This window comes from Danio aesculapii, chromosome 1 (assembly GCF_903798145.1).
Source record: "Danio aesculapii chromosome 1, fDanAes4.1, whole genome shotgun sequence".
In the NCBI taxonomy this organism is placed as follows: domain Eukaryota; kingdom Metazoa; phylum Chordata; class Actinopteri; order Cypriniformes; family Danionidae; genus Danio; species Danio aesculapii.
Genome location: NC_079435.1, coordinates 46,666,107 through 46,677,698, shown reverse-complemented (window position 1 = coordinate 46,677,698; position 11,592 = coordinate 46,666,107). Strand labels below are relative to the sequence as shown.

The following is an 11,592-nucleotide window of genomic DNA, read 5'->3' as shown; positions in this document are numbered from 1 at the left end:
CATAACCCTGCTGAAAACAATTACCATATGTTTGTTAAAATGATTGAAACGGTCAGCATAAATACACAGGTATTCAAATGATGCTCACTTCATGGGACCCAACGCATAACAAGAAAATATTTCCAGATGTTGCAACCATGATTAAACTGTCTAAGCTATGAAGATACAATAGCTTTCATGCATGATAGCTATATCTATTTAAAGCTAAGGAAATAGTGATTTAAGTTATATATATGAATAATGTTTCACAAAAACAGATTAGACAGTATGAGAGATTTTCTAAACATTAAAAAAAACACTTTTTACCTCAAAATGGGCTTTATACTGAAGGAATGGTCACATACGACTGATTTCTCTCAGATTGAAAGAGGATCTACCTAAGAATATAGTAATATCATCACTCTAGCTCATTCCTGAATGAAGGAATAAGTCTTGTTGCAACCGTCCCCACTCTCCCCTTCTGCAAATACACAGACAGAAAATAAATACAGTTTTATAAAATAAAACATCTTCCTAAAAATCTTCAGAATACAGCTAACGTTATGAATAAAACTGAAAGTTGTGTGTAAGTATTGGTGAAGTGGATACAAATTTGAAGAAAAAAAAACAAATTCACAAAAGAAAGAGAATTTTTAGGATGTTTTCTATACATTTATACAAAAATAACACGTGTTGGGTCAAAAATAGTATTAGCTATGCAATATTTTTGCTTCAAAGAGGTCAAAACGTAAGTTATAACACTATTAACTTTCACAGACTCTTAATTACAACACCCTTTTGATCTGCTCCACGTCAGATCTCCATTTCCTGGTGTCGGTGCTCAGTCCTCGGGTTTCCTTCCTTCCAGAAATGTTTTTCTCACGGCCCGCGCTTTAAAGGTGCGGTCTGTCGTGAGAACTTTCACACGCGCTTGGCTGGCAGCCGTCCGCGACTCATTCTCGCGATAACACGGCACTCGCTCTCATCCGTTCCCATTACATTCGCTTGCCAGTTCTCGCGTGACTTCAGAACTTTCTCACGCCTGTGCCCCCCTTTGCTGGCGTTATTTGTCACACTGCCCCTCCCCCCAGTCTGGGCAAATCTCGCGAGTCTTGGCGTTATTAGAGAGAGTTGGTGAAGATGGCGCCTGTTGTGACAGGGTAAGCAGCGAAATTATCAACGGACGGGGCATGGAAAAGTCACAACTAAAATAACTTTTGCCTGTTTAGTGAAGATAACTAGCTTTGATTTATTTATTTACACATCTGGCCGCTTGTCCCCGCGCTGGCGACCAGTTTCACTCTACTTCAGTGTGGTTTTTCAGGTTTTCAGCGATGGGCTCTTTTATTCAGTTAGCCGCTTAGCTTTTAGTTAGCTGAAAGATTTTCAGCAGTTTTCCTTAAACATTGAATGCTGCTGAGAGCTGATTTTTAACTGTAAACACAGTAAGACATTATTATTGGCATGCTTTGAAACTTTAAACCTTACTTCAAGTCTAAAAATGTATGTAACTCATAGATAATGGACCAAACTAGTGAGTTGTACTAGAGAGAGAGAGAGAGAAAGCAGGTTAGCAGTTGTTAGCCAGCCAAGTTAGCCAGTCTAGTGAGTCCATAACAGTCTGGGAGCTTTCAGGAGGATTTAAAAGTTTCATTTCAAAATTTTCAGTTTAACTACTTTTGTCTTGAAAAAGCGTATATTTGTTTAATTCACTTGTATGTTGAATGCTTGTGTCTCTTTCAAGTTTTAGGTTTATTTGGTCTGTTCTACTTAGTCCAAATAGGCAGCAGATTGAAGAAACTAATGCACGTTTGAACTAGTTTATCCTGCCCAAAAGTTATGTCTAGGTAGGCAGATGACTAGGCTGACAGTTTTGTTTGTCATGATGATTATTGTTTGTTATGTGAACACTTCAAATCCAGTGTTTACTGTGTGTCTTTACTTTGTTGTGTATTGTTTTGTAGGAAGTTTGGGGAGCTCCCTCAGCCAAAGCGTTTAACAAGGTAAATGCACCCATGTTCATGTCTATGCATAACACTTATCAAATATAATTTAAAAAATAGAGGTTAAATAACTTTGTTATATTGTGTGGTTTTGAAGAGAGGCGATGCGCAATTACTTGAAGGAGAGAGGAGATCAGACAGTGCTCATACTGCATGCAAAGGTCGCACAGAAATCGTATGGCAATGAAAAAAGGTGAGTGATGAATTTAACTGTTGACATAAAAACTGAGCCTTTAAATAGGGTGATACATATTCCTGGTCATGTTTTGATTTCATCAGAACCCATTATTCAAGAGAAATATTGTTGCGCAATGACTGTTTTCACCTGATATTAACAATGGTATTGATTGGGCTGATAATGAGTAGTTTGCTGATACTAATAAGCATTTACAACTTTTATTTACAAATGTAAGTAGTGACAGTTGATTTAACCTGAGAAATTTGTTCCTCAGTCCATAGGTGATATCAGTGGTTTCCTTTGCGTTCCGTCCAAACTGTTTACAAATAATGGACATACATGAGCATTAATTTGTAAACAGATATTCTTAAATCAGTCTGTGTGTAAATGAAAGTTCAAGCGCAGTACATTGCTAAAAGGAACTGACTTCGGGATCACATTTGTATGTGCGCGTGTCATCAGTCAGCACGAGTAGTGCACAGAGATCTTTCTATGAGGCTTATTATTACACTTTAAAACTCTCTAACAACAAGCATGTCCACTTAAATGTAGAATAAATTAGCATTGTGATGTATGTAAGGATTATAATCCACAGCTATGTTGCAAAATAATTAATGTTGACTTCAATTTTACATTTTGGTCAACTCCAGCTAATGGTAGATTTCTGCACACTCAATGCAAATAAAAGTTAGCGAGAGGGAGTAAAATCTCTTCGTGGCAGGGGCAGCTATAAGAAATAAGAAATCATTCAGAGCTGAGCACAACACAAGGCTGAACAAAACATTTTCATATTTCTCTTGAGAAAAAAAAACATAATTTTTAAAATGCTTATTTACATGATTTTTTGGGGGGCCTGAAATCAGGAGATTAAAATTCCCTGATAAATACAGATTTTCGGCAGCACGGATGTGATTTATTCATAGTGTAGGCTATAAATCCAGAAACGCATAACAGTGCGGCCACTAACTGTGACTGGTTCCGTGGCAGGCACGTATAACCGTGATGAGTTAGCCGTAGCAGCCGCATATAAATGAGACGGGTTCTGTATTAGCCGCGTATAACAATAGCAGGTTCTGTATAAGCCGCATATTACCGCGGCAGACTCCGCATCAGCTGCGCATAACAGTGACGGGTGCCATGATAGGCGCGTATAACTCAGCAGTGGCAGGTTTAGAGGCAGCTGCCTCTAGCGGTGGCGGGTAGAGTGGCAGATATTTGTGGCAGGCGCTCTATTCTGTGGCAAGTTTAGTGGCAGCTGCCCCTGCCACGGGGAGATTTTACTCCCTCAAGTTAGAAGATTAATGTGAAGTCATTCCATGAACTGTTCTTTAATCTGTTCAAAATGTCTGTTAGATTCTTCTGTCCTCCACCCTGTGTGTACCTGATGGGTTGTGGCTGGAAGAAGAAGAAGGAGCAGATGGAGAGAGAGGGCTGTTCGGAGCAAGAATCTCAGCCTTGCGCCTTTATCGGCATTGGAAACAGTGAACAAGAAATGCAGCAGCTCAACTTGGAGGGCAAGGTACTTTTTGTTTAAGTGCTGCAAAAAAACCTTTATAAAATCAAAAAGTCATGTGTTCTGTCATTTTAATCCTTGTGCTTTTCTTCTACAGAATTTTTGCACAGCAAAAACATTATACATTTCCGACTCTGACAAACGGAAGCACTTCATGCTGTCAGTGAAAATGTTCTATGGGAATAGTGCAGATATCGGCGTCTTCCTCAGCAAGCGAATCAAGGTCATCTCCAAACCTTCCAAAAAGAAACAGTCGCTGAAGAATGCAGACCGTAAGTAAAAAAAAGCATTCTTATTAATAAATAAATCAGTTCTTCAATGTTAATTTTGCTCTGCTCATCTGCAATGCTTCTTTACAGTGTGCATAGCTTCTGGGACAAAAGTGGCTCTTTTTAACCGCTTACGGTCTCAGACTGTCAGTACGCGGTACCTTCATGTGGAAGGGGGAAACTTCCATGCAAGTTCGCAACAGTGGGGTGCCTTCTATATTCATCTGTGTGAGTCATTCAACACAAAATTACATTTTAAAAAATATATGAAAAAAATTAATTTTTTTACTATATTAGTGCCAATACATTGAGCCCTATTGCACCTGGAAGGACACAAGCAGAGTTCCTTACATCCAATGAAAGGATGTCTTTAATTATAAAATAAATCAATATTGTGATATTGAACACAGTTGTCACAATACACATGCTGTGATTTAAATAAACATGCACTATAATTGAATAAAATTGCACCTTATCATTTAATTATTTATTTATTTAGGGGGCATTTTTGGAAAAAAAGATTTAAAAAAAAGATGGAAATGTTAATATTTATTTTTTAATTAAATCATAACGTCATGCAATCATTAAGAAAAGGGTTATCAAAATTTAAGGTTTTTTTTTAGTTTTTACTTAAAGCCCATTTTCACTGTGAAGTTTATTTAAATACTGTAGTATTTACTGAGGCAATTTTCAATCAAAACCAAAAACATATTAAATTATACATTTTAGTAGAAATACTGAAATCTTAATTTTTTGCAGAACATTTTTCCACTAGTCTGTTTCATTTACAAGGCTTTCCTTTCATTCAGCTTTAAAATATTTGCAGTAACTCTTTAAAATAAAGGGTATTTTTTCCAAAAAAAAAAAAATATTTATTTTGTGAGTTGATTAACTTCTAAACAAAATTGTGCCATTTTGGCAATTTGTCTTATTTTCAGTGTCTGCAATTTTCCTTGTTCATTATTTATGATGTGTAATTCTTAATTCCAGTGGATGATGATGAGTCAGAGGGAGAGGAGTTTACAGTCAGAGACGGTTACATTCATTATGGTCAGACGGTGAAGCTGGTGTGCTCTGTGACGGGCATGGCTCTACCCCGACTGGTAAACTATTACACACCTTAACAGTGATCGGTGTGAATGACTGTGATCATTCATGATTAAAAGGGTTGGGTTGAGAAATGTGTCCTGTTCAATTAAGAAATGTATATTTGTGCCATTGAATTAATGTTTGTATAATGTTTGCTGTGTACAACTCAAAAGTGAAATGTTGTGTGCTTTTGTAGATCATTCGTAAAGTGGACAAGCAGACAGCGCTAATGGATGCTGACGATCCTGTGTCCCAACTACATAAATGTGCCTTCTACCTTAAAGATACAGAGAGGATGTACCTCTGCCTGTCACAGGAGAGAATAATTCAGTTCCAGGTCAGTCCATAATCCACTACGGTTCATACAAACTCTGATCTCTGCTGGAATATAGTTTCAAATCAGACTACCACAAATTCTCTTTTTGTTAATCATGTTAAGCTCTATGGCCTTACAAATTAAACAATTAAAATGTTTTTCTACTTAGGCCACACCCTGTCCCAAAGAAACGAACAAAGAAATGATCAACGATGGGGCGTCATGGACAATCATCAGCACAGATAAAGCAGAGTACACTTTCTATGAGGGGATGGGCCCTGTACCCTCACCTGTCACACCAGTGCCTGTTGTCGAGAGTTTACAGGTAATCCACACAGTCATATTCAAGGCTTAATAGTTGCTTTAAGCACATAATGTCAGTGGCTACTTATTACATCACACTGTATGCATAAGTAACCTTGGCTCCTGAATTTCTAGCTGAATGGAGGAGGAGATGTTGCCATGCTTGAACTGACAGGACAGAATTTTACGCCCAACCTCAGAGTTTGGTTTGGAGATGTGGAGGCAGATACTATGTACAGGTAACAGATCTCTGTTCCAAACAGCCATGACTGAGGTGCCCTTGAACACCCTGTATTGATCATAGAGAGCGGCAGAAAATTAGAACAAAACATTGGATTCCAAGTGCTGCTATTATGCTTTTTCAAATTTCATCTTCCATGTAGTAGTTAATGCAGCTGTTTGGGTATGTAAAATGTCTGCAGTTAAATGTTTGATTGGTCAAAGTGCATGGTTATTAATAAAGTTAATGTCTTAAAAAACTAAAGTAAAATTAAATGGATTCTGAACTGCTGAAACAAGTGATCAGGAATTGCAGTTTAATTTCTGTAACCGATCTATGTTGATCCGTAATACTTCAATCTTTTTCATTGAGTGAAGTTTGTTTCCATCCACCTATTTTTATGCTCCTTTTGGAATGTTGCATAATAATGCTTGATGGAAAAGGCAAGATATGAATCGGTTTTGAAAATGCGCATAAACTTATGCACAAAAATGAGGATAAACTTATCTGATAAAAAAATAATTAGCATAAATTACAATGGAGATGCACTGACGGAATAAATTGCAGGATAAGTATCACAAAACAGGGCGCACGGTGGCGCAGTGAGTAGCGATGTTGCTTCACAGCAAGAAGGTCACTGGTTCGAGCCTCGGCTGGCTCAGTTGGCATTCTGTATGGAGTTTGCATGTTCTCCCTATGTTGGCGTAGGTTTCCTCCAGGTGCTCTGGTTTCCCCTACAAGTCCAAAGACATGTAGGTGAATTGGGTAAGCTTAATTGCCCGTTGTGTATTTGTGTGAATGAGTGTATGGGTGTTTCCCAGTAATGGGTTGCGGCTGGAAGGGCATTCGCTGTGTAAAACATATGCTGTGGCAAGCCCTGATCAATAAAGGGACTAAGCTGAAAAGAAAATGAATGAATATCACAAAACTCATGTGATTTTTGATTTATCAAATCTTGTGATGGCAGAAAGGGGTGCAGTGGGATGGCATCAGGGGACATTCAAAAATTTATTGGTCATCTTTATCTAAAATCCCTGACTCAGTTTCATTACCTGTCTTACCTGCCCATCTCTGTCTTGAGCAACTGTGCTTTCTAAAAGCATCCGCATGTTCATTCCATTTCGTAATTTATTATATAAGAAAAAAGGCCCACTGTGGCTTCCCTTAAAACAGCAATTTTCTTTTTGATCATTGAGACCAGTCTATCAGGACGTAGCATTTTTTTTTCTCTTTGAGTTGCTGGATGGAAACTGTTAGGGAAGGTTTTTTTAATGCGACTATACCGGTTTTGCACATAAATCTAATTTGCATTGTAGCATGGAAACCTAACTAGTGTTGATCCGTAACACCTATCCTTTTTGTTGACAACCCACAATCTGCTCTGATCTGCCCTCAAACACTGTAAATGCTTTTGTGTTAATTTATTTCACATTTATTAAGCAATCAAGCCAACATGCAAATTCTTGCATCTATAAAATAATCAGGTGCACATGCAGACACATTGCTTGCAGATATGAAGCTTAAAGAGCCCATATTATTACTCTCTCTCTCTCTCTCTCTCTCTCTCTCACTCTCTCACTCACACACACACACACACACACACACACACACACAACGCTCCTCAGAAGAACTAGGGAAAGCGACGCGAGTCTCCTAGCCCCTAGGCATCACAAACTCGACCTGTTCTTTTTCTCTCTCTCTCTCTCACACACATAAACACATCATGTTCCTCCTCAGAACTAGGGAGATCGACACGAGTCTCCTAGCTTACGATCGCCATAGCAACGACAAACGGCAGTGGAACGCGAGCTCACAAAAGCATTTAACGTTAAGTCCGTAAATAAAGCGGCACGTGTCGCGTTTTTAACGTGGCTTACATGTGATAAGAGAATATAAAGAGTAACCACGTGCACTGTACCAGCTTAACAAGTAACAAAACACAATAAATACATAATTTGCAAGTTAAACGAGGCAACAATTTTAATCGCACTTACTTACACTAGTGAATAAACCTCAACCACTGACTCTTCACAGTTCACAACTCATCTTTGGGTAGAGACTGTCAATATTATCCATCTGAGCACAGCGTGACTTCATTCGACCGGCGGCGTCTGTGTGTGTGTGTCTAGTGTTTTTTCTGTGTTAGTGGGCGGGGCCGCAGGTTTCAAATCTCCCTGGTTTGCGCGCGTAACTACTGGCAAGGCTTGTGTTTCGTGGCTGCGTCATCGCGAAACACCTAATGACTCGTTATCAAGATGACTCGTTTGAAGCACTATGAGTCGACTCTTTTATAGATGAATCAATAGTTTTAAACACTGTACACTTACAGATTTAAGCCTTAGCTGGATATTTCACTTCACTTAGAGCTGTGTTACACACTACATGGAAGGGCATTTTCAAAAACCCATAATATGGGCTCTTTAAAATCAATGCAATGGGCTATATGGACAGCTAGTGTTTTTTAGTCAACAACTTCCTGTGAAAGGTTAATGTGACTTCAATTTTGAAAGGTTTCTTTTACAGCGTCGATGTTGTAATTTCATTAAAATACATTCAGTTAAATAGAATTGAGCATTCATTTACTTAAGCATAAAATGAAATCAAAGACCATGTAAGCGCTAGTGCCATCAGTAGCAGCAGGCTAGTGCAGAAACTACATTGAAAATACTGATGTAAAATAAATGTTCATATTTTAAAGACATGGTGGGGAAAAATGAAATTTAATGCAGTGCTGCTTGTTTGGTCTGAGACCCACTTTATATTGTATATCTAACAGGCAGTGAAGATTACTGATTTTTAAAGAAGTGAAGTTTCACAAACTAATTTGGAGAGGAGCATGTGATATGATTGAGCACGCCTGGCTTCTCATCTGTAATCAGTAATCCAATCAGAGTGACCCAAGCTTACTATAAATGGATCATTTTCTCCCTACTGCTCTATCTTCGTTTTGGATGAATCCCCCCTTCCACCCCATCTCCTCATTTTCCTCCTTTTTCTAAGGGAGCTCTCGAGACCTACCTGATCTCTGATCCCCTTATATGCTTATTGACTGGGTGGGATCCTTGGGCTGAAGAATCTCCAAGTTCAGGGTTCTCTCCAGGGACAGCATGCCAAACCTGCTATTAACGCTAAGCATATCTAAGTGGGAACTCTTGAAATCAGATCCTAAGTGATTTTGTAATGGCAAGACGGTTCACTGGAAGCACTTGGGCTGTCTAAGTGCATATACCCCTATGGTTAAAATCCAGTCTACTGAGGGAAGGATGTCCCAAATAAAAAAATGAACCTTTTAAACCACACAATAGGGGCATTTTAATCTAAAAACAAAATAGCTTAGCTACAATACACCATATTTGTTTTTCTTCGAGACTCCTTGTATGTCATCAACAAAATCATTGCAGAATATTTAATACATATGTTGTCAGTAATCGCTATCCCATTACCTGCAGATGTGGCGAAAGCGTGCTCTGTGTGGTTCCTGACATCTCTGCGTTCCGCGAGGGATGGCGTTGGGTTCGGCAGCCAGTGCAGGTTCCTGTGACTTTGGTCCGTAACGACGGCATCATCTACTCCACGGCTTTGACTTTTACCTACACGCCAGAGCCAGGACCTCGGCCTCACTGCAGCGCCGCAGGAGCCATACTGCGGGCCAACAGCAACTCCTCCACATCACCATCTTCATCCTCCTCAGCCTCCAGCCTATTGCTGCAGTCGGCTGTCGACAGCCAGGCAGGATACGCCGCAGCAGGAGGAGTATCTACATCTTCCTCCTCGGCTATGTCCGTCTCCTAACTTGGGAAACGTAGTGTGTGTGAGTAATTGAGAGATGGTGATTCGTCAGCTCGTAGACTCTCCTGCATAGATTCATGGGATACGGATGACAAAAATGGATTATGGTGCCACAGAGAGAGAAGCAATAGAGAGACAAGACTTCACTCAAAAACTGAACAAATGAAGATAGATGTCTCTTCTTCTCTCTCTCTGTCTCTCTCTATCTCTCTTTGTTGTGGTTCTTTTTCAGTCTGTTTCCTCACGTCGGAGGAAGTGGTGATGTGTGCCGTGGATCAAGATGCCACAGGATCAATGCATTAGCCTTACACGAGAGGAAAAAAAGTCAATCAAAAAAAAAAAAGAAACAGTTTTTTCGTCAAAACGAAGCCTTTTCTAAGTGCGCAGGATGGATTTGGCTTTGAGAGATTGTTGTTTTTTACTAAAGGGCTTAATGCACTGTTTCACCAGGCTTGGAAGAAAAGTTATCATAGTAATATAGTTTTTACGGACCAAGGAATATTATTATTATTATTATTATTATTTTTATTGATATATAATTTTATAAGCTTTAGCTAAGGTACATTTTTTTTCACCTTTTTCAGTTTTATAACATATAGTAAACTTTTGTTACCAAATAGTTTTGTATGTTTCTTGTGAGCGTTTGAGCTCAGAAGGAAAAAGTTCATGCATTTTAAAAGCCTGAACTCATAGCTGCCTTTTACTCGTCTTGGCAAATGCCTTAAGTCTTCTGGAGTTTCACCAGACCCTTTTCTCTTGTGTAATAATAATTTTATGTCATGTAAATTGGTCTTTTTAACCCCCCCCCCCCCCCCCTTTTTCTTTCCTTTTTTTTTTCCTTTTTTTTTCTCGTTTTCACTAAACCGGTGTAATACTGATGGCGTTTTTGTGTATCTGGGAGAAGGTGGCTCTTCTGCTTCGTTAAACTTTTCTCATGTGAAGTTTTTAGTAAGAAAGCTTTAACTGACTTGGCCATGTTAAACTCATCAAATACAAGTAGCTATTGATCCGACCCTTTTCATTGCCTATTTAAGCTGCCGATATAAAAGTAACCTATCAAAAGTCCCATTGCAAAAAGGCGTACATTTAATTGAACAAACGCACAGAATCAATTTAGCTTTTTTGAATGGGTCAGAGATTTCTAATTAATCGGGTCAGAACAGGTCATATCCACATATAATTCATTGTGTCGTCTACTAAAACCAGCAGAGAAATTGCAGCTTTTTTCGTTCAACCTCAGAGAAAGGACTTTAAGGATTGTTACAAGTAGCCTTGAGTGTTTTTGAATGAATAGTTTGGTTTCCCTCAGGTGGTTTTCAACTGGTATTAAGATGCGCTATCCGCTGAAGTTGTGTCCAAGCTGCTACTCATTTAAATTGAGAAAATACTTATTGGTGACCACTTTTTAGTCATATCACACATTAAAGTGAATTTTATATAAAATCATGGTGTACCTAACAGACTTTCTGCATCACAATTTATCACTTTCTGGCTGTTGATCATTAGGCATGGATATATATATTGCGATAGTGATTTATGAAAGTATTACATCGCTTTGTAAACGTTTATTATTGCTATTTGATGAGCCACCCCTAACAGTTTGATGTAGCGCTTGGACTCGGAAGCCGCTTTGCTTGACGTCACACTTAACAAGCGGATCCGATCACAAGTGAACAACGCTAAATAAATGTGGTTACAGGGTCCGAATTGTTTTCAGCTTGTCCACTTTTGACCAGCCGCAGAGGTAGTTGAAAACGTTCGATTATAGTGTAAACACATGTGGTCGAATATGCAGCGTTTTGAGATCATGTATTGTGAGAATACATCAAAGCAAGGTATTCCTTAGCTGTACTGTACGAAAACACATGGATTACTATCAAATATCATGGATTACTATTCATTCGCCTGCGTTCCTGCTCTCTCGCAAGCTGCG

At 38.9% G+C, this 11,592-nt stretch overlaps 1 protein-coding gene across 1 annotated transcript; it reads left to right on the top strand.

The window, feature by feature from the left end:
- Positions 1-1,093: 1,093 nt before the first annotated feature.
- Positions 1,094-10,006, top strand: rbpja (recombination signal binding protein for immunoglobulin kappa J region a). The gene is made up of 11 exons (XM_056461219.1): positions 1,094-1,139; positions 1,944-1,982; positions 2,080-2,175; positions 3,514-3,679; positions 3,771-3,945; positions 4,033-4,170; positions 4,933-5,045; positions 5,228-5,368; positions 5,517-5,672; positions 5,786-5,889; positions 9,320-10,006. The coding sequence occupies exons 1-11, from the start codon at positions 1,120-1,122 to the stop codon at positions 9,660-9,662; spliced, it is 1,491 nt and encodes a 496-aa protein (XP_056317194.1). The 5' UTR covers positions 1,094-1,119; the 3' UTR covers positions 9,663-10,006.
- Positions 10,007-11,592: the final 1,586 nt, after the last annotated feature.